Source organism: Pholis gunnellus (assembly GCF_910591455.1).
Source record: "Pholis gunnellus genome assembly, chromosome: 3".
Taxonomy (NCBI): domain Eukaryota; kingdom Metazoa; phylum Chordata; class Actinopteri; order Perciformes; family Pholidae; genus Pholis; species Pholis gunnellus.
The window spans coordinates 14,309,509-14,333,042 of NC_136529.1; the positions used below are offsets into that span (position 1 = coordinate 14,309,509).

Here is a 23,534-nt window from a genome sequence, read left to right on the forward strand (position 1 = left end):
GAATGCAGTTTTTTTCTCCTAAAACATTGACCAACCAGACTTCACAGACCTGATGTAGCAAGCTGGCCACTGTAGATAAGAGCTACATTGTTTGTTGTTCTAATGTCTGCATATTTAAACATTTAATTTAATTTGCCAGTGTCTCTCAGAGGAACTAAAGACGACACAAAACAAATTGTTTTACACAGTTTTTAGGCTATGACTGTAAAATCGTAGCACATTCTCTGCCCGAGACTTAAAACAATCTCTGGGTGATTTGCTCTGCCATTTTATATTCGTATACTTTCCCATCCAGTCAGACACCTTTTACTTAATATTACTAACACAGACGACAGTGTCCTGTCTGACCTCCTCTGCCAGGCTGCAGTGATTGCCCCCCCTGGCAAAGCATTTCCACGCAGATGATGCTTCAGTGAGTGCAACCGAGTGTTCCTGTCATCCAAAGTCTCACCGGATTTTACACACAGAGGAGACCTGTTGACACATGTGGGTTTTTTTTTACGTGCCATGAATTGTCATTTCATCTGTCCCTCAAAAGGAAAAGAGAAGAATATACATGCAGTTAAAAACAGCTCCCATGAAGCCTGCAGGCTGCGGTGTCACATTGGCCCCGCTGCAACACACACCATCTACATTTGGCCACGATTGTTTGGAAACTTCTTGCAGCCGTTATGTCAGAAGACCGAGGTGCTTTATCTCGGTTAGCCCAGGCATAGTCACCATGGCAACTGGGTCTTGAGCAGCAAGTGTCACCTGAGGAGAGACAGCAATGGAGTTGACTTTGATGGAAGAGTCGCATTTATTTTGTCCCACAGACGGTCCAATGTTCAGTACCAGACAGCCTGTAATACTAATAACCTCCGTCAGCGTCTTTGTCTCGAACATTTGTTGTTAAACTGCTTTTCTGTACTTTCCCTAAAAAGACATCTACCATAATGTAATAATGACACTGTCGTGGTGTGTCACCTCAAGCTTTCACATATCACAGACTGTGGTACGTCTCGTGCTCTGTGGAAGCTTGAGGTGGCATGAAATGGCATAACCGTTATTACAACATTAAAAATTAAGCCTCCCATATAATTTTCTCCTCATTAGCCAGCAGGCTCTAGAATCTTTTGAGTTATGCTAATTTAATTAAAGTTGTGGCTAGAAAGTCTGTACAGTGCATTGAGAATTGCATAACATCATTGGTTATAAAATCATTGGAAGTCCCTTGTCTATTTTAATGAGAAGGTTTTATGTGTTTATGAGGCAATGCAATGCTGCAGAGGATTACTTTATGTCATATGCCATGGGCCTAATTATGTTAGCTGTCTTTTATAATTGATTTTTTATTGCATTGAGTTGGGGACATTGTAATGGTTGCCTTGTTTGGCACAACACAGGAGGTGCATGTTGGTGTATTCAGGTGCTCTTTGTGGCATAGCTGTTTCTGAAATGTTGATATTTTGTCTTGTGACTTCGTGGGTATCATTATTTATGATTTTATTTCCTGTTATAAAACAATTCGCCATCATGTATTAGAACAGATATATAATAATGTGTCCTGTGTTTTAATGAGCTTATTATTTAGCTGTGGTTAAAATGCTGTCTTTCCTGCGTGAATTAAGTGTTAATTGGATGTAAATAAATGTTGTCTCGGAGAAATAGGAGCCACATAAAATGTGACAATTTCCTGCTGATGTCGTCTTAAAGCAAATATAAATATGTGTTTCTTCAACCGTAGCATCTTGCAGGCCGAATCTGTTTGTTTTACTCTACACAGTATCTAAGGGAAGTGTACTGTGTAGTTATTTAAAGTGTATGCATTTATTTCTTTGCCTTTTATCTGACAGACAGGTGTCAGCCATCTAACGGGTGCTTCTCTCCTGTTTCCTCAGATCTGACTTTGATGTGTTCCCACCATTACGAAATGAAGTAAGTCACCCATGTGCAGTTCAGAGGGTCAGAACAGTCCCACTTCAGCGCGCCTCTGTTAAGGACCCCTCTGGTGGCTACACCGCCGATTCATAGGACATGTACGGCAGTGCCAGAGCTGTAGGCCATATAGAGAGCAGCCCCGCACGGTCCCCGCGCCTGCCAAGGTCCCCCAGACTGGGCCACCGGAGGGCCAACAGCGGGGGCGGGGGTGGTGCGGGGGGGAAGACGCTCTCCATGGAGAACATCCAGTCACTCAACGCTGCCTATGCTACTTCGGGGCCCATGTACCTGAGCGACCACGAGGGCTTGGGCTCCACTGCCACCTACCCAAAAGGCACTATGACTCTGGGTCGGGCCACCAGCCGGGCCATGTACGGGGGCCGCGTCACAGCCATGGGCAGCAGTCCAAACATCGCTTCAGTGGGGCTTCCCCATGCTGACCTTCTGTCTTACAGTGACCTGGGCTCCCTCTCCATGCTACACCACCACCACCACCACCAGGGGGTGCCCTCTGCACTGCTGAGGCAGGCGGTGCGGAGCAGCGGCGGGGAGCTGCTGGAGATGCAGGTCCAGTTCAGGGACACGCTGAGGGAGAATGAGCTGCTGCGCCGGGAACTCGACCTGAAGGACAGTAAGTTGGGATCTTCCACGAACAGCATCAAAAGCTTCTGGAGTCCTGAGCTGAAGAAGGAGAGGATCATGAGGAAAGAAGAGGCGGCTCGCACGTCAATCCTCAAAGAGCAGATGAGAGTCAATCACGAGGAGAACCAGGTGAGACCATCCCTCTCAACTGTCATAATCCATTCATGACTGCGGTGAATTCTAGTTTGCTCCTCTGCTGTCTTTCTGTTGTCTTCTTTGATCTGTGTGTGTCTGCGTTCACCGTTCACTTCTCTGCAATAGACCACTGTCATCCTCAGTCCGGCAGTTCAAGAGAATTAATGGAGTCAGTGATGTTTGCAGTACTTGTTGAAACCTTTCTGGAAAGAGTTCTTTGTGCACATACATATTTAACACGCACTCTCCTCGCATAGTACTCCAGTACAGAATCAATGACAGAGAGACCACTTGAGCCAAATACAAAGAAAAACTTTTATCTAGTTATTTAGTTTTAGAAACACAAGCTAATATGCTGAGCACCGTGCCTTGTATGAAATCATCTTATAATCCATAATTCTGACAATGAAAACTTGCTATTAGTTGTTTAATGATTAAGAAACAATGATACTGACAAACTGGTGAATTGTAACTTCTGCATGCAATCTGGCCACAACGTTGATTATAGTTTGTTTTGAAAGGTTTTTTTATCAGATTGGCATAAGAGTGTGACATGTCAAAATATGTTTTTCTTGCGTCAATGTGGGGGTTTAGTCATGGCCCAGTTAAATCAGTACGTGACAAGAGTAGGCACAAGGCCCAGAGACACATGTCAAGTATGCTTAAAAACCCTTTGTCTTAATCTATCGCTCTCCTCCCATTTCTACTGTCTTTCCTTTACTTACTCTGACTTTGATCATCTCTACACTGTCTACCTCTGTTAATCTGGCCTTCACCGTCTTCAAGTAAACAACAGTCTGTTTTTCATCACTAAATTGAAAATAAGGTTCTTACAATGGAAATAACGCAGATATAAACTCAGCCAATCATCACGTGCTGCACTTGCTTTCAGTATGAGAATATAGTTCTCTGTCACCAGACAGAGCCGAGGAGAAGTGCAGCACACGCTGAGGTAGATTATGGAATAGGTCAGCGTTTTGCTTGACTGACTAGATTGAGCTCTACAGCGTTTTTGTTTTTTTGAGGCGGTTCTGTTGCATGATGCAGCTGATTGTACCGCACTTTGAGCAACGTAAAGGCCGAGTTCAGCCGGAAAGCATGTGGTCTTCCTGCCAGTCTGTCTGCGTTTCGGTCTGTCTGGTCGAGTGATGCTGTCAGACCCTGAGCAGCAAGTTGAGTAGGCCACTCATTACTCAACACTGTCTCTTCACCCTTCAAGGTCACAGTAGGTGACCATTAACAGAGACCCGTCTGTCTTTGTGCACGTCTGCTTGTATTCTTGTGTATGAACATTCCCTTTTCTAGTCGTTTGTCGTTTGCCACCTCATCCCTGAAGCAGTGCCGTGCTGCTGAAGGGAAGGGTGTCGAGCACTCTGCCTCACAGTTTTACCTGCTGGTGATTCCTCGAGGGGAGCCGGTTGTACTCAGATTCTTTTATATCGTTATGATTCATGAAAAGGTGTAGGGACCGTGTTTAAGAGGAGAATGTGCCTGTTCAAGATAAACCTTGCATTGCCACTGAAGCCATTCATCATTTCATTTATTCCTTATGCTCAGTGTGATTTCATGACACAACGTGAATCCTTGTATGTATTTTTAGTTTGGCGTCACACGCTGTAGGAGGAGCTGAATGTGTCCGGCAGAATATAAAAGCTGTACAGTGTGGGGCTTTCATGCCTTTGTGCTCGATACAAAGAGAGGACTTTTTCTATTCCCAGCCGTGTCCATCAGCGTTCGCTTTGAATGATATTCATGTCTCTCCTAGTTGGGTTCATTAATGAAGTATGTCGGCTAATAAAAGGCAGATGTGCCTTGTTACTATAATTGGTCTTTTCTATCTTGATTTCTGGGCTGTGACGCGTTCTTACGTAAGTGTGTGTGTGTGTACCTAACGGTGGGATGGATTGAGAGGCTGACTGAGGAGCAAATTGCCTCATTAATAATGGAGTCATTTCAGGCCAATCATTAAATCTGTTTTATGGCACCCTTTACAATTGCATCAGGTGCCTCAGGCTTCTATTAGCTTGAGCAAATACTCTGCATTATTTAGTTTGTGAAAGATCTGGGAATGTGTGCTTCTTTTGAACATATCTTAGAAAACAAGGAAAAGCATTATTGCATTCGTTTGTCTTTCATTTGTTTTGTAAAGCACTCACTCCACTGTGAGTGAAATACCAACCGTAGCCTGCAGAGCTTTAAACAACACGGTCGACGGTCCTGATCAGAGGTAGTGATTAGTTTAGGACTGTTTTGTGAGGCACATTTTGAATCTACTATGCAAATGGTTCAGGTTGCTATATTGTATATATGGCTGATCCATTTGACTTGAATTCAGCAGAACGTTCTGTCGTGCTGAAGCTGGACAAGATCTGCTGGAGGCAAGTGTGTGAGCTAGAGCGGACCATATCTGACTGAGTCATGACCACTGCTGCTCAGCCACCCAGTCAGCCTTCATCAACGCAATGCCCAAAATGGAGGCTGAGCTTCCCGTATCACACTGCTCCGACCGTGCACGGATACGTTGCCTCAGAGTCAAACATGACATTGTGTTTGTGTTCCTTACTGTGAGCTAGCGATTGGTGCGGGCGACTGAGCACTAAAAGTGTGATGAACATGTGATCCGGGTGGGGCCGTTGTGTCTCAGTAAAGTCTCAGGGGTTGGGTCTATTTTGAGCACACTGTGGATAAATGTGCATGTGGATGCACATACATTAATTGTGTATGTGTGTACCGTACAGTCTGTGGTGTGCATGTGGGCGGGGATGTTTGTGATGAGAGGCTTCTTCCCTTTGTTGTGTCAGCTGGTAATGTGTGTGTGTGTGCAGAGGATTAGTCATCACCACCAGTCTGTATTTTTTTTGTGGGAGAGGTATAGTCGCAATTAGTCGTTTGCACATATGATTCATATGCATGGTGATGCAGCAGGTGTGCAGCCCACACAGTACGTTGAGTTGATATTAAGCTCTCTTCAGTTGGTGGCAAACAAGCTTGCAGCAGTCACATAAACTTGATGGGCAAAGGTATTGATCTTTTCGGCGATGTCATGACATGGGGAGCTCAAGTGAGCACAGGAAGTATCATGTGGAAAGTCTAAAGAGAGCTAATGGATATTTTTTTTACTAATTGCAGGATTGGCAGTTTGATCCCCGTTCCTCAAGTCCACATGTCGACAATGCTTCAAAGCCAGATTTTTACTGCTCTTTGACATCTTATAGGCAAAAATGAACAAATTAGACGGACAGGCAAACTGTGTTTGTGTTTTGTAACGAGTAGACAAGCTATGCAGGAATGACGGATAAAAGAAATGATTGTGAAACCAAAGTATACTTGTTACTGATGGCTAACTGTAGCTGTGTGTCTTTATGTCTATACCTCTATCTGATGTTAGCAGTATCACATTCCACATGAATGTAGGTAGCAGCTCATTAAGGATCATTGTCCTTGTTGTTCCTCTGCTCTGCATGGCTTGGAGCTTTGAGTGACTCTCCACTTTCCCACGTTGGGATGCCCACTGTGACGTGCTTTCATGAACTCAAATAGGAAAAAAAGGATGCTTGAACCAAAGGGTGTTTACCCTAAACATTATTTTGAATCCATACTTGCGTGAGAGTGGTTTTGTAATTTGAAAGGCGTTGATTGATAAACATGGCTGTAGATGAAAGTCGGCCTTTGTATCTCTTTGAATGGTATATTGATAGCCTGAACTGATAGGCTGGCTGTCTGGTTCTCATGCAACACTTCCAGTGAAATTACACAGCCTAATGATGAAGTGAGGCTGTATATCACTGAGTGTTTTTCATCAGTGTGAAGGGAAAGATTAAATAAATAGTATTAAATCACATAGCTGTGATTCACAGAGCATATGCCAGAGCCTAACAGATGTTTCGGTGTGTGTGTGTGTGTGTGTGTGTGTGTGTGTGTGTGTGTGTGTGTGTGTGTGTGTGTGTGTGTGCGCAGCCTGTATTGTCCTCTTACAGCTGATGACATATAGGTTGCCATCCCACCCCCGTAACGCTGTTGGATTCTCTGAAAAAAATATATAGAGCGTCTATTTTCATCATTTAGCAATAGTTAGCTAGTCGACAGGCTTTGCAGAAAGATGTATAGTAGTAGAAGTTTTCTGTTTATTTATTGTTATTTTCAGTTTTTTTCAGTCGTAGTTTGGTTAGGTTTAGTTCACAAAACTGCCTGGTGAGGTTTAGAAAAAATATACAAGGTTACAGTAGGCAACATATACACATACAGTATCTACTGTGACTCTGTGTGCTTGTCTCTGCCATGCTAATGTGTACACCCAGGTGTAAATCGCCACGAAATACATCAAAATGAATGCTCAAGAACCAGAGATATTGACTTTTTTATGCCAATGTATTCTTCTTGTCGAATATTGTTAATTTTACCCACAATGCAGTTCAACAGCCATCAGTTTGGTTTGGAGACACAGGTGTGTTATGCTAGTTGTAGCTAATGTAAACAGACTTTGTGTGTAAAGTGAGGGGAGTTCCCCTTTTGAAGAAAAAGGATACTTTCCCTAGATATGTATACTCAAAGTGCATTGTGGTCTTTTTTTGGTGTAAAATGTAACAGTAAGACTCATTATCATCCGTGTTATTGGTGGGGCTTAGAGTGCCATCTTTTACGGACCTTATACTTAAATAAAAATAAAAAACTTTGTGTGTGCACCTAATATTACCCTTCACAGTGACACTTAATTAAAGGAAGCATAACCGGGACTTTGGTCTTATTTCAACTGAGTAGTGATCAGTAAACAAGAATATGAATATAAATATGAATGAAATATTTTAAATGGTCCTCTGCATACTGGATGAACTCTTATAAATACTGTAAAGAAAGTATTTTTCAGAATTCAGTGTTACTTAAGTCTGCATTCAGAGCGCTCGCTACCTTACTTTTGGCTGAGTGGAGATGAATAAATGCCACGTCTGCTGGCACGGCTGTGGGTGTGATTCTATATTGTCAGACATCACGACATACAACGTTGAGATTAGGGATGCAGTGAGCAGTAGATTGCTCTGACTCAGCGCCTTGAAGCTGTCGTCCATCTGTCGGATACGAACTCCCACATACAGGAGACACATATAGCTGCTCTCGCCTGTGCAGCCTGGTAAAAGACTTGAATGTCACCAGCATAAGTATCTTTCTATGTACAGAGTAGCTTTGAGTTAATGTGTTACATGTCCACCACTTTGGTCCAGACTGACAGCAATCACTGGATGAATTGCCAGGAAATTCAGTCTAGATATTCATGGTCCACAGAGGATGAAACCTGGTGACTTTGGGAAACTCCAGACTTTCCCTCCAGCACGACATTTATGGTTTTGACAGACATTTCTCAACGATTATTGGATGGATTCTCTAGAAATTTGGTAAAGACATTCATATTTCCTTTAGGATCATTTGTAGTTACTTTGATGACCCCTGACTTTTTTTGTCTATCGCCATCATCTGGTCAAATTTCTAATTTAGCCAGTTATTTGGTTTATCACCAAATACCTGCGATACTAATGACATTCCCTTTAGCTGCAGCTGTACTTTGTGTCTGTTGCTAATTAGAAAATGTTATGCTTACCTGCTAAACTAATATTGTGAACATAGTAAACATTATATCTGCAAAACATCTGTATGTTAGCACTCTGAAAGCTCTTCTGTGCACAGAACACAGAGCAGCTAACACACCTGTAGACTCTTAGTCGTGTTAATTTAACGTTATGCCCACATGATAAAACACGACAGTATACTTGGGTATGTGTAATTAGCCGACATGTAAGCACATATAACTTTTACAATTTTGAGAGGGGTTTTGGGGGGAAATTGAAAGAATCCAATTTCTTGTCTATTGCAGCTCTCAGAAGGAATTTGTGTTTCTGTGCAAAAGCATTTATGACAGGCAGTTACCCCCGGCTGCCCCAGGTGTCACCTAGAAAAGGGAGCACTGTAGCTGAACATCTCTCCTTCACTCTCTGGAAGCTCTGGAAGCTCTTTCTCAGGTTACGCTGCAAAAGAAAAAAGCCTTCTCCTGAGTCAGGGTGACCACAACGCCAATATCCGCTGAGTCATGACTGACTCACAGGAACTGGGACAGTTTTTTTTCTGCTGTAGATGTCGGGAGGAAAGGCCATCCAGTTTTTTTTAAACCACAGTGCAATTATGCACTGGAATCGCAGTCTGCCTCCTGCAATTTAGTTCCAAGACAGCAGGTTATTGATCAGGACAGGGAGAGGGGTACGGATGAGGACGGGAGAGGGACCAGAGTCAGGTGAGATTAGAGAGAGAGAGAGAGAAGATATGAGGAGAGAGAAAGGGTTGTTTTAACAGTTTTATTAAATATTAATATATTAAATATTAATATTAAATGGTTTTAGCACAAGTAGGGTAGCAGCAGGCCAATATTTGCAGCAGCCTTTTCTATACTTTTTTACAGTATGTATGGTGAAGAAGAGGTATTTTCTTTCTATACACTTTCTATATGTTATATTCCACATGTGTGAGGAATATAACTGTCGTATTGAAACTTGTTTGTCAGTAAAAAGTAAAGGGAGGTTTGACAGTGTACAGATCCGTTCTTTATTGTGACAGTAGGAATGACAGAAGGTAAATGAACGAGATTACACTCAGTGTGAAATTGAGAAGTTAAGATATATTAAGTGGTTTCTGTTGCTGTTGACTCTCAGAACGGAGTGTGACCAGAACTGTTGATGACGGCAGCAGTCCTGCAGTCAGCAGAAAAATTCATCGTCTCCTTTATCTAATACAAACACTGCCCCCTGATGGTTTGAGGAGCACATGTGTACAGTATCCTGTACAGTCTCAGGGCATTGGAAGAAGGCTCATGTCTGCCCTCCATCCTGTTCTGTACTGAGGAAGTGAGCCAACAAGATATGATAGAGCGATGGAAAAACAGATTCAGTTTTTTACTTTGGTATTTGTCCTTTAGTTATGTTCAAGATTAATGTGCTGCTGTTTTATCCTGCGGCGTTAATGGCATCAATAAATCAGAGCTGCAACTGATGACTGTTTTATTGATGTTCATCTGCCGATTGTTTTCTCGACTAATTGTTTGGTCTGTAAATGTCAGAATTTCCATCACAATATTTTAAATAGTTTAATGTCTCGTTTTGTCAGACCAGCAATCCAAAACCAAAAGATATTCAATTTAAAGTCACAAGACAAAAATAAGTTACACATATTTATGTTTGAGAAGCTGCAATCAGCAAATGCAATTTTAAGCATGTTTGCTTGAAAATGACTTACATGTTTAATCAGTTCTAAAAGTAGTGGCCAATTTATTAATTAACTAATGAATCTGAGTAAATTCATTTAGTATTTGTTTGTGATCTAGCTATTATTTTTCTGGCAGTGAGATACAGTATATGTACAAAGTAAAGGAATATAAATAAAGTTAAAGTTATAGTCACATAAAGCCCAAAGAAAAATAAATGTGACGTGGAAATTATTTATGACAGAATAAAACCTTACCAAACCAATGTCGGTTAAAACTTTATCTTCATAATTTTCCAGAAAGGTAATCTCAAAAAGTAATATTTTCCCTGTGGGTATATTGTGAATATAATTTGTTCTGACTGAGGGCTGGAGGCTGATTTTGAGACAGCTGGACAGACTGATGGGTGTCTTTCATTTACAATCTCTGGCTGGTTTGTGTTGATCATCCGTCTCTGGTGCATCATGCTCTGACGCTCTGTTTTTACCATACATTTGTTTTTCTGTTCATTCTGCCCATGCTCTGCAGCTGCTGGATGCCAGGAGAACCAAGGTTTGTCCCTATGTTTGCACCACGTGTTGTGTGCACAACATAGAGTCACCTTCAGTGTGCCGTGTCTTTTCACCTGGCAATCCCTTTGCGCCATTACAACCTCCTCTCCTACGAACCTCTGAAAGGAAGTGAACTCCTTGTGAACCCTCATATGTTCCCCTATAAACTGTAAACTTCCAGGAGTGATGGGTTTGTTCAATTGTGTCAATCCGAATGTTTTGTGGTGCTCCTTCCCCCTGCGGGACCACAAACCCTCCAACCTCAGCCTGCCTGTAAGTGGGTTTAACAATCTGCTTGCTCTCCTCTAAATCCTGATTGGGCCATTTTCTGAACATAGATTGATCTCTCTCTGGAGATATCTGCTGGAAGAAAATGTCAACAGGCAAGACCAAGCCTGAGTCAATCTGTGACAGAAACTCGGCCCCAATAGTGTTCCCATAAACCCAGAACCAACACCCCTGCACACAAAGAAATATAGTAGGCTTAATAGTGTGTGCTTTTATTTGTATTTGATCCTGGACACTCAAAAACAAGTACGCGTTTTTTCAACACATTACTGTGCCTACTCTATATATACTACTCTATAGTGCAAACCAAGGTTCTGTTGTGGTGTCTGTTTCTTCATCTAAAATGTTTGACTCCTTGTCCACCAACGATTACGGCTCAATAATATAACCATATGCGTACAGTATTTACCAGATGCCACCGCTGAGATGTGAATCACAGTATTTGTAGCCAAGCTGACTGTCAGAGAGCAAAGACCTCTGCTGCACTGCAGGGAAGCATCTTCAGCTGTGATAAGCACGTTAACAACCTCATTAGTTCTGTCTAAAACAGAGCAACCTAATAAATGAATAGGTTTGACAGCTGTGATTTATTTTAAGCCATAATATATATGACTCCAAAGGAATCAAATTTGATCCTTTTTCCAGAATGGAGAAAAAAAATCCCATGAAAAAATAGTTTACAGTCTATTTGCTCCTAACGAGTGGTAAGTTCCCCCTGTTTGACCCGCTGTAGCATTTTTCCACCGAAACGCGTGCGCAAGCATTTTAGAAATGTGTTTATATGTGTCTACCCTCATGTGTGGTTATCTTAGTGTTGCCATGAAAAACTTTGCTTTGTGTTTATTCCTGAAATGAATTTCAATACACAGACTCTCTTTCAGCATCTCCAGATGACTATCCAGGCTCTTCAGGACGAGCTGCGCACACAACGAGACCTGAACCACCTGCTGCAGCAGGAGGGCGGCAACCGCTCCGACCACTACACCACCATCGAGCTGACGGAGGACAACTTCCGCCGGCTGCAGGCCGAACACGACAGGCAGGCCAAGGAGCTCTTCTTGCTGAGAAAGACGCTCGAGGAGATGGAGCTGAGGATCGAGACCCAGAAACAGACACTCGGAGCGAGGGACGAGTCCATTAAGAAGCTGCTGGAGATGCTGCAGAGCAAAGGGCTGCCCCCGGGGTCGGGCAGGGTGTCTGAGGAGGAGGAGCAGGAGAGAGCTCGGCGCATCGGTGAGGCAGAGGCCCAGCTCGGACACCTGGAGGTCATTCTGGATCAGAAGGACAAGGAGAACATCCATCTGCGAGAGGTAGTCTATGACCAGGGTTGTGTTGATATGAATTAGATTCACTGTGTACAAGGCTAAACATTTAGTTTTTTTAGTTTGTTGTCACTAGAGGGCAGTGCCGAGTCTCTCATAATCAACGTGCTCTATTCTACAGCTCATATTGTAGCATGTCGATTATGTAATGGATGTATAAAAGACACATTTTAAATGCTTTTTTGGTGTTTAGATTTTATTTTTTTTACTATTTTAGTCATATATATAGTTTTTAGTAGAGGTTACATTATATTCTGCTGTTCTGGTGCATCATGTTGTGTCTTTTCTAAAAGGAACTACACAGAAGAAATCAGCTGCATCAGGATCCAAGCAAAACCAAGGCCCTGCAGACCATCATAGAGATGAAAGTAAGAACCTGACTCATAGTATACAGCCTGACTAACCACAGCAGCAGTCACCATTAGAAAGAACATCTTTAAATATACTCAAAATATCGTTATTAATATCTTGTTTACTATTTTATCCAGCTAGAATTATTTTAGTATGAAGGTTCCTCCAACTATGGCTGTATACAAACAAACACGCTAACCATGAATAGTCTGTCTAAAGCCAAATGTTAGAAGACAGATGTTTCTCTATATGTGTTTGGTTGTATTATGTAAACTGCTGCATGTCTAAACAGGTCTGGTGTGTGTTCGACTAAATCTATTGTTGTTACTGTGATCATCAGCAGCTGAGTCAATAGTAGACACATCTCTCTATCTCTCTCTCACACACAGACACCCAGACACACTGTGTATGTGCTCACAAAGCAGTTGTGTAAACATTAACAATCAATATTACTGTTCAACATTACAGCTGTCGTTGCTGGAGAGGTGCAGCAGCAGCTGCCAGTCAGGCCAAGCTGCATCACACTTGTTTCATGACAAGCAATGGCATATCTAATGTCAATAATTAAACAACATAGACTGCAGGTCCATCATTTCAGCTTCATTTTGTGCAGCGCTTTGTTTTACGTTTTCCCTCAAAGTGTTTGAAGACACAGAAATATGCAAAGCTGAATTACAGCTAAATGTTTGACGAATGATGCACAAGATATCTAGAATATCTTAAAAGTGCATCTTTGATTTGAATAATTCACTTAAAATATAACGAGAGATAGAATATGTATGTAATGTTTGATGTAACTTTAAAGCTTAAGGGGAAACTTAAGGATCATTTAAATATTGGGACAAACATTCATATTACATAAAACATATTTAAGAAGATGGACTGCAGTTTGAGAGTTTCAGAGACCCCGCCCATCACCATCGAGTGTGGTTGCCTTCAGCTCAAGCAAATTACATTTGACATGCATATTGCATTCTTTCAAACTGATGCAGCTGTAATATGCAAATATGTAACATGCAAATATGATTTTATAAAAATGTCTATTCAGATGAACACTTGTTGTGCGGCTGAGCTGTACCAGTGTTGTACCGCTGTAGACTCCACCAGCCTCACTGCAGAGGCCTGACATCACTTCCTCAAAATAAATCATGACATCATCGCTGAGCTGACACAGCCCCTCTCACTCGGCTGGATCGGCACTGTGTGTGCAGGCCCCAGCCTTCACCCAACGCGGTCATGTGACATCTGTGCTCTGGGATCTTGTTGATTTGCATACAGAGCGAGAGGGAAGACCCGCCTCCTCCTCCTCCTGTGCTGTGCAGGAAGACCCTGCATCTCTCCCCTCTCCTCACTCCCTCTGCTGTGTTGGTGCTGATGCTGAAGCACGAATAATCCTCCCTCCCCGTCTCCCCTTCATCCCTCCCGCCCTCTCCTCCTCACTCACCAGAAACAGTGCACGGTATATAGCCTGCCTGCTGCTACCATGGAAACAGGTGTGGTTGTTTATGACAGCGAGAGGCCAGTATGCAGGGAGATAGATAGGACGAGAGCCACACAGAGGCAGGGAAAGAGAGATAAAGAGCAAGATTTACTGACCAGGTCGATGTACCAGTGGATGGAATAAAATCTCCCTCCTTTGAAGGTACGGTGTCTATCTATTGCAGCGACGTTAGTTCATTGATGTTCGTCTCGTAACAGAGCGACTGAGGTGAGATGCAGCGGCAGCGGGAAGTGGATGTACATGTGCAGTGTTCAGGCATTAACTCCTCAGATCCTTCGCGGATAGTCCATCGCTCCTCATTATGACACATTTCCCATGTTCCTCTGCAGCGGGCTGTGACTGACCCTGCTAACAGCCACAAGTTCAGAAGTTCAGAGCCACGAGGAGGAAAGAAGGAGAGACACAAAAAGAGAGAAAGGAACAAGGTTGCTCTATGCTCTGCTGGCGAGGGCGATGGACCGTGGCTAATCTTAAAGACGTCGTATTATTTATTTAAAAAGCCGCGAAGCTGAAGCTGCACTCAAGTCGCAGTCCAGAGACTGGATTCTGCATTGATCTGCAAGCAACTATATACGGCAAAAGCTACGACTTGTTACTTTTCTTCCACACGTTTCTCTCCAGTCCTGGCTGATCTCTCCGTGCTGGATGTGTGCTCAATATTTCCCAATGGTGATTAATCCGCTGCAAGGAGCTGGGTAGAAAGCCTCTGATTTCACCGACAGATACTGCAGTTTGCTCTCAGCCACAGCAAAGAGCTTCTTCCAGTCTCTCTTTATCGTGCAACATCTTTCTTTCTCACTCCCTCTGTCTTTTAGTCTCTATATCTTTTTTGTTTTTGTCAATCTTTCTGTCTGTTCTGGACCCTCGTATCGATTTCAGTTTCATTTGCAGCATAAAACTGAAAAAAAAGACATGCCAGTCTGGGTTTTGAGGTGTGTCTCCTCTGCATGTTTGTGTGCAGGACACCAAAATTGCTTCTCTGGAGCGCAACATTCGAGATCTGGAGGATGAGATTCAAATGCTGAAGGCGAACGGCTTACTGAACACAGAGGACAGAGAAGAGGAGATCAAACAGATGGAGGTCTACAAGAACCACTCTAAGTTTATGAAGTCCAAGGTACCGTCTGCACTATGCATGAAATACAGATCCTGTTAAAAATGTGGCTGGAAAAATGAACACGATTGAGTCGTTCGGGATACAGATAGAGCTGTGCAGATAGGAGAATGCTAAATGAAGCTGATGTGTCTCTGCTTTAGCATTCAGTGTCATCAGCAAAGTGCCCTGTTGGCAACTATCTGAGGGATGCTTCTTTGCTGCTCAGTGTCAAGAAGACCAAAAAAAGGCTAAATCAGAAAGTGCATGCTTTGGCATAAAGAAATACTTATAATTTCTTCCTTCCGTACGTATAAAAGCCTGTTACTTTATTATTACGCTGTCAACAGACAATTGTAACTTACATTATGTTCAAAGAATGAAGCACGCCTGCCAAGTGATAGATTAGTTTTTATTAAACAGACTTTACCTGCTTTGGTTTTCAGATCAGTGTTTTTATCCGCCCATGAAGACATGATGACTTGTGTTATATTAGTTAGAGCTACACTGTCAACACACCAGCAGAGCTACCGGAAATCTGTGATCGTATCAAGGTGCATGTGTCTGCCGTTCTCTGAGGCTCATGTGTCTCTCCGGAGCTTTGACTCTGTGTTTACATACCGCTCCTCACATTAGTCGACCGGGCGTAGACCTGCCACCGTTTTGTTATTCTATTTTTAGACTTCTCTCCATTAATCATGAATAGAGCTGATGTATAATATATGATGAATGCAGGGGAGTTAGTCCCAAATGCATTTTTAATGGGAAAATGCATTGATGAAAATAGCAATAGCCGTGCTGGCTAGCTCGCTGTTGGCTAACAAGAGGTTCCCCACACATTGTCGAACACGCACACAATGCACACGCTGTGATAGTATAACATTACAATGCTCATGCAAATGGTTGTTTCACGTGTCTGTAGATTGACCAGCTGAAGCAGGAGTTGTCAAAGAAGGAGTCGGAGTTGCTGGCTCTGCAGACAAAGCTAGAGACCCTCAACAACCAGAACTCAGACTGCAAACAGCATATCGAGGTGCTAAAAGAGTCTCTCACTGCCAAGGAGCAACGTGCTGCCATCCTTCAAACAGAGGTAATGGGAAAAAAACTGAAGTTGTTTGTTCACATACATTAAATCAACCTAACAATACACTGCCTCACAAACATTTTCATACTCCAAGCCAAACTGAGCAAATAATAGGCTTGCCCTGAGCCCGAGGCTTATTACGGGAAATCATATCAGCAATGTATTTACTTTGGGACTAACTTACTGCGACTCAAGGCACCACCAAAGAAACGTAATGCGCAGTGTACTGTCCCAGCACATCTAATAAACATTGAAAACATCAAATAGCTGCACTAATACATAAATTACTGTGGAAGCATTACGGTAACTGTAATGCACAAACTGAAGATCATCACCACATTAATAAATACCTGCTCAGCAGCCGTGTTCCTTTGTAATTGTATGTAGATTAAGTTTAATACCTAAAAGATTATTGTATTGAAAGCACACTCACTGCTAGGGCTGCCCCCCTTAGTCTGTTAGTGGACTAATCGGTTGTTTTGGTCTTAGTCAACCAATATTTCTTCATTTTTTTAAATGCTTTTTAATGCCGAATGAGTAATTTCCAAGGAACTTATGAGCACATTGCTTGTTAACACAAGATTCAAAGTAATGCTTTTGTGTGATTCTTTGTGGAGGAACTCAGTTTTACTCCGCTGATTAAATCAACTAATCAATAAGTCGACAGAATCGCATAAGTGTTAGTCAACTAATCATTTCTTTTGGTCGAGGACAGCCCTACTCACTACAGTGTGTGTTTTGGGCTGTGTCTTGCTTCAGGTGGATGCTCTACGTCTGCGTCTGGAGGAGAAAGAGTCCTTCCTGAACAAGAAAACCAAGCAGCTGCAGGACTTGACGGAGGAGAAGGGCACTCTCGCCGGGGAAATCAGGGACATGAAGGACATGCTGGAGGTCAAAGAAAGAAAGATCAATGTCCTGCAGAAGAAGGTGAGAAACAGAGTTGAAGAAAGCCTTGCCATTTAGGGTGTGAGAATACAAACTGTGGAAAATATTGAAATAATTCTCCATTACCATTCACTAACCACGTTATTGTTACATTATTTATCGGTTACACCGAACTATGGTGAGTAGGCGATGGTCTATGCCGGTGCACGATGAGCGTAACCAGTTAGACTCTTGTGTCCTGGACTAAACCAGTCACTCTGTGAAAATACAAAGCAGAGTGGTGACTCTCTCCATTTAGAGTGAGAGAGTCTCTGTTGCTCTCAGGGGGAAAGTGTCCATAGAAAGACAAGCTAGAAGATATTTCTGCCTCACTGACTCTTGTATGTGTGTGTGCTATAAATACCCACAGAGTGTTACTCCCTCTCTCACCCTGACCTGCTCACCCATTCCCGTTGCTTCTTTTTCTCTCCTCTCTTGTTCTATCACACCTCCTCTCCCTCATCCATCCACTTTTATCTCTCGTGATTTCTAAATCTTTGTTTCCTCCTGATGTGTCAATCATATAAAGATCAGAGCACATTTGAATGTCTTTAAATAGTTGTGTTTTTGCATTAGTCTTAATGCACAATTCCTACTTTCTCCCAGATGGCAGCTTGATTTATATTCTGTTCTACTCTTTATTCTGCTTCTCAAACTCTTCTGAAAAGTCTGGCAGTTTTTGATGTATTTCTTGAAACGGAAAATGCTTCGTTGTAAAGCCCCAGCACATTTCAAACTTTGAACATGACGTTGTCTGTAGTGGGTATTAATCATCAAAGAATTGAGTAATCTCTGAGTCCAGCTATAACACCAACTTTAAACACTTCTCTGGTTTTGAGATCATGCTATTTACTACTGCTTCTCTGCTTTTTCCTCTCCCCTGTGCCACCACCATCCTCCCGCTCTCCTCTTCCTCGCTGTATCAGATTGAGAACCTGCAGGAGCAGCTGCGGGACAAAGACAAGCAGCTGGGGAACCTGAAGGACAGGGTCAAGTCTCTGCAGACCGACTCCAGTAACACAGACACTGCCCTGGCCACCCTGGAGGAGGCGCTGTCAGAGAAGGTACAGTACAGTACTGCACTTTAGCATTAGGATTAGCATGCAATGAGTGTGCACGGTTGGGATGTGAACAGCAGTTGGTGTCTGTCCCACTCACTGGAATTGGGTTTGATTTTAGGACCTGTATCTATGAAACTGCTAAAAATCGAAATTTTTGACTGATTTTGGAAAAAGTCAGACATTTTAGGAATACACTTTTCGCTAGAGTTAAATGAGATAAAAACTTTAATTACTGTACTGTAAATATAAAACTATCACCAGCAGAGACTCCATGAAGTTACTGCTCCAGACCAAGAAAAAGTCTGGCACATAACGGCGAATTGATTTGTCTGTTACAGATCAAAACAAACAAGATAGAATGTGTACATTAGTGAGATTTAGGTTTTTTAGGTTTAGGTGGATTTTATTTGGACAGAGACGACAGGCTAGCTGTATGCTAAGCTAGGTTAGCTGTCTGCAGGTGGTAGCTTCAAACTTGTGTACTAATATGACTGGTATCAATCTTCTCCTCTAATTATGAGCAAGAAAGCAAATAAGCATATTTCCCAAACTTTTCCTTTAAATCAAAGATTAAAGTAATAACCCTTCACGTGTAGGCCTACTCGCAAACGTAAGCTTTTGTTTATGACATTTCCCACAACTTAAAGGTGCCACTTGACAGCTGCTCTGAAAGCTTACTCTTACACTTTAGTCTTAAGTCGCTTGACAAATGTGTCTTATTGCTCACGCTCAGCTAAAACTCTTAACACTCCTAAATTGTCTCTTTAGAGCATTCTTAAATGTAACTCCCTGAATTCATTTTGTGTATGTGTGTGCGTTAGGAGAGGATTATAGAGCGTTTAAAGGACCAAAGGGAGAGGGAAGACAGAGAACGTCTGGAAGAAGTGGATTCATATAAGAAGGAGAACAAGGATCTGAAGGAAAGGCTCAACAGCCTGCAGATAGAATTAACAGATAAAGAGGTCAGTGAGTATGCATGGAGCAAAGAGATGTGTGTACGGGTGTGTCCACATGGCTGCATATTGTCCACATGCTGTGCCTTTATCTTTCTCTACTCTACTGTTCTGTGCAGTATATTCTGTCAGCAGGTCTTTATATGACATTTAAGATGGTGGCACTTTGGCGTAGTTAGAACTGGTTTGAACCTGTGCTAACTGTCTGTCCACCTGCAGTCCAATCTCATCGATTTAAAGGAACACGCTTCATCGCTGGCATCCTCTGGCCTCAAGAGGGATTCAAAGCTCAAGTCACTGGAGATCGCTATCGAGCAGAAAAAAGAGGAGTGTAGTAAGTTGGAGACGCAGTTGCAGAAGGTAGGTGTGCGTTTCACAGTGCAGAGTCACTCATCAGGCTATTGTGTAGATGTTATTTTTGATTTAATGAAACGGGTGACTACTCATATTGAACCTTGATATTGAGTCAATTCCTAGTTTTTTACAGGACAGTTACATAGTTCTCGACACAGATAGTCATCCTCCCCTTTTGTAATACTGGACTCAGATTTATGTCATTCTGTCAACATTGGTGTTGACAGAATGAGACCATGTATTGTAACATGAACCTGACCCAAAGAATCAGGTTCATGATTTAGCATTTCACTGCAGGTTGTCACAGCAAATACTTTTTCATACAAATGTACAGCTGTATGCAATACAGTCTTACTACAAGGTCCCTGTAGTTGCTGTTCTTGAGCTTTTCATTGTATCCCGAAATCTACATCTGAAAACGAAATCTAAAGTTACATTTTATGACAACTGCAACTGCACGTGCTAAGAAAAGCTCCAGAACAGAAACTACATGGTGGCTGTGGTACGTTTATTTTGCCAATTACTGTGTCCAAGGTTATAAATTAACTTTCAGTCTCAAATGTACAGTTGTTGTTTTTTATTGTTTTTTGTGACCAAGTTTTTTTTTACTTTAATTTTCCCATTTAGTTTGGTGAGGGCAGAGGCATATAAACACAAGACTGAATGCACTTATTCAAGAAACATAGACTCCATAATTAAAATCCCACATACATTTATTTAAAAATGCAGAGAAAATGTCTCAAGATCTCTGGCTTGGGTATTTAAAATATTAAAATATTTAAAAGAAAACATGCCCACTATACCCTATAACTACCATTAGCTGCAAACAGAAAGTATAAACAAGTACAGTTGATAAGAAACAGACTAAATTGAAAGCATTATGAAATGATTAACATGTATTGTTGTTGTGTAATGAGGAAGAGGTTCAGGAGAGAAGTTGCTATTTTATTCACCAAAACACTCAACAATTTTTCATGATAAATGCTTTTCAACTTTGGCTGAGCTGTGGGGAGCTTCTCTGTCCTGAATGAAGTCTTGAGCGATGTCCCTCATTAATTGCACTGAAACTTTAGATAACAACCAATGCTTGCTTGTCCACAGTGAACAAAATAAATAGCTCACTGTGAGTCCAGGGACCACTTAGACTTTAAAGTAGTTATAGACTTCACCAATTGTGAATTATTTCTTTAATTCTTTGAATTTAAAGAGTTTGGTGTCTTTTCTTTCCCTGCTCATATATTTCTGTAGCGGAGGGCTGACACTGTGTGTTATTTTCATGAAGGATCATTTTGAATGACTAATCTCAAATTCCTCAACAGAACACACTTTATGTATATACAACAAGGTGAAAACTATGAAAACCTGTAATCCCTCATTATGCTAGTTCCTTATCTGTTACTATCACTGTAAACTGGACTGAACCAGAAGCGTGAACCTGCCTTATATAAAACACAGTTAATTAGGATAATAGCTACCATCATGCTTTCCCTCCTGTAACGGGCTGCACTGCTTTGATAGGCCGCTGCAGAGAACGGACCATTAAAGACCCTCCCTCGCCTCCTCCTACTCCATAATCCACTGACTATCCCTGTGTCTGTTCCTCTGCATTTGTCCGTGATGTGTAGCCCTTAACCTGTAACAACATGTGCTGTACTGAGACTATGTTACTGCTCTGTCAAACATGTATTGTAACATGTCTGATCCTGCTGTTCTCTCCTCTGGCTCAGACTAAATCCTAACACTTACTCTCCCGCCCTACTCCCTTCCTCAACCCCTCCGTTTGCAATGTAGCAAGCTGAGCAGCTATTCAGTCACATGAACAATCCTGTAAGTCCCTCTCTTGAGCTCTCTGAGGCACATATTGAAAGCATGAGGACCACTGATAACTTCTTTGAGACGTGCTATATGGTGATCATGCCAGCCCTAAGAATAGGTTCTGCTTTCACCCACTGAGCCACCCAGATGCATGTTGATCATCGCACTGTACTGATATAATGAGCTTTATACTGCACTCAGAGTCCTGTGCAACATACTCATTCTGCAACCATTTGTGTTTGTGACACATGTGGTGAGACTGGTGCAACATATTCGTGCACATAAGAGAAAAAAGGCTCTGCACGCTTTTGTCCAATGAAAGAATTTAAAGATAAGGCTAAAGTTTTCAGTCACTAGACCTTTGTCATGTTTGAGAGCAGGATATCTAAGAGCCTAAATCCATATTAAGCATCCGTTTCTTCACAAAGGCTACTCAGATATTGTATGTAATGGAAGTCAAAGGACATGGCCAGAGGGGGTTAACTTCTGATTAATCTTACAATCGTGCAACCCTGTAATGAACTGTGAAGCCAAAATTCTTTTTTTTTAAAGCTGATACTGACATTTGGTATTTTCTCACTTATACCACTGATGCATTTTCGTGGTGTTTAGTAAAATCCCAGGTACAAAACAGGTTAAGCTTCAATTATCCTGAGGTACTTCATTTTGTGTATAGGTGTACAATATATCACAGAAACAGAGGATAAATCAATACAGAAACAAATCGGGAAAATAAAATAATAAAATACAAAAGCTATTAAAGTGAAATACCTAAAACCTCATTAAAACCTCACCTTTAGCATAATTCTCTCATCAAAGTCCACATCTCTCCCCACAGGCTGAATGGAATCTAATTTCTATGTCCAACAAAGTTTTTTTTTAATATACTTCTACATTGATGAGTGGATCTAAAATAACTTGATGTATTTTTTTACAATTTGAATAATTGAGAAAAATCTCCCACAAGCTAAATCCGAACATCGCTCCTCATGCTTAAAATATGAGACTTACTGTTAGCCGACAGATTAACTTGGTCCCTTGTTGCTTCTGTTTCTCCATTATTTTGACTGAAAATCACAAAGACTGTGCAGCTTCGTTGGGTTTGCATGACATAGTCGACCTTGTTGCATGTTGTCACTGTCAGTGTTGCCACGCTTTTCTCTCGTCTCAGTGTGGTGCGGTTAGCTGAGGTATCAGTCGTGGTTGGAGATCACTGCAGTGTTTTGGTGGATGCTCTCTGGCTCTGTACAACTCTTGCACTTTTGCGACCTGTGTTGACATGTGTGGCTGAATATTGTCTCAAGGGTGATGTGTACCACTGTATCGTACTTCATAGAGAGTTACAAACTGTTGCAATAATGGTGAAAATAGTCCATATTGATCAAGCAGTAAAGCTCTGATTAGTTTGACAGATAACCCAAAGAGTCAGGTTCATGATTTAGCATTTCACTGCAGCTAATTTGTTACTATTTTTTGATCGTTAAAGTGCTGCACAAACACAAGACGCACAAACACACAGTCCTGCATTCTGCACGCTCACCAAGTGTACAAAGTGACTGGGAGTCTCAGGAGGCTGTTAAATGGAGCTAAATAATAGCTCTGTTAAAGCTAATGAGCCAGCACCAGTAATGATGCCCTTGTTCGCAACATTTTACTTATTCATTCAGAAAGAGAGAGAGAGAGAGAGCGAGAGAGAGAGAGAGAGAGAGAGAGAGCAAGGGGAGTGGTTAAAATAAGACAGTGATGGACTGCAGTGTACTGTATGTATCTCTCTTCCTTGGGCAGTAAAACATTCTGTGCTGTACTGCATGGTTGTGTTGATGTTATAATGTTAACTGAGTGTCTCTTCGGGTGTGTGCATTTGTGCATGTTTGTTTGTTTGTATCTTTCCCTGGCACGTGGATGCAGAAGGCCCACGAAGTGGAGCAGCAGTCCGGCCCCAGAGGGAACCCAGAGTACGTGGACCGAGTGAAGCTGCTGGAGAAGGAGGTGAGCTACTACAAGGACGAGGTCAACAAGGCTCAGACGGAGGTGGAGAGACTCCTGGACATCCTGCGAGAGGTTGAGACTGAGAAGAATGACAAGGATAAGAAGATTGCTGAGTTGGAAAGGTAAATAAATATGACTGTCTAGACTTAAGTTAGTGAAGTATTCAAAGGCATCTTAAAGTAAATCTTCACCCACAAAATGACCGTTTGTATATCAGTTACTCACCCTGTGTTACCTTGAATTCGTGAAGAAAACTTTGTTTTTCTGGCATGCCTCCACGGCGACTGGAGAAGCAAAAAAACAGAAAAGTC

General features: G+C 42.0%; 1 protein-coding gene across 1 annotated transcript in view; it reads left to right on the plus strand.

The window, feature by feature from the left end:
- Positions 1–2,016: 2,016 nt before the first annotated feature.
- The window catches only part of erc2 (ELKS/RAB6-interacting/CAST family member 2), a gene marked incomplete at both ends in the record, with an annotated part of 29,347 nt that continues 7,829 nt past the window's right edge, over positions 2,017–23,534 (plus strand). The window contains 12 exons of the mRNA XM_079184995.1: positions 2,017–2,691; positions 10,466–10,489; positions 11,658–12,086; positions 12,392–12,466; positions 14,912–15,067; positions 15,966–16,133; positions 16,887–17,054; positions 17,978–18,115; positions 18,934–19,074; positions 19,285–19,425; positions 21,211–21,246; positions 23,143–23,345. Of these exons, the coding sequence (XP_079041121.1) occupies positions 2,017–2,691; positions 10,466–10,489; positions 11,658–12,086; positions 12,392–12,466; positions 14,912–15,067; positions 15,966–16,133; positions 16,887–17,054; positions 17,978–18,115; positions 18,934–19,074; positions 19,285–19,425; positions 21,211–21,246; positions 23,143–23,345 (2,354 nt within the window). The remainder of the gene's footprint in view (positions 2,692–10,465; positions 10,490–11,657; positions 12,087–12,391; positions 12,467–14,911; positions 15,068–15,965; positions 16,134–16,886; positions 17,055–17,977; positions 18,116–18,933; positions 19,075–19,284; positions 19,426–21,210; positions 21,247–23,142; positions 23,346–23,534) is intronic.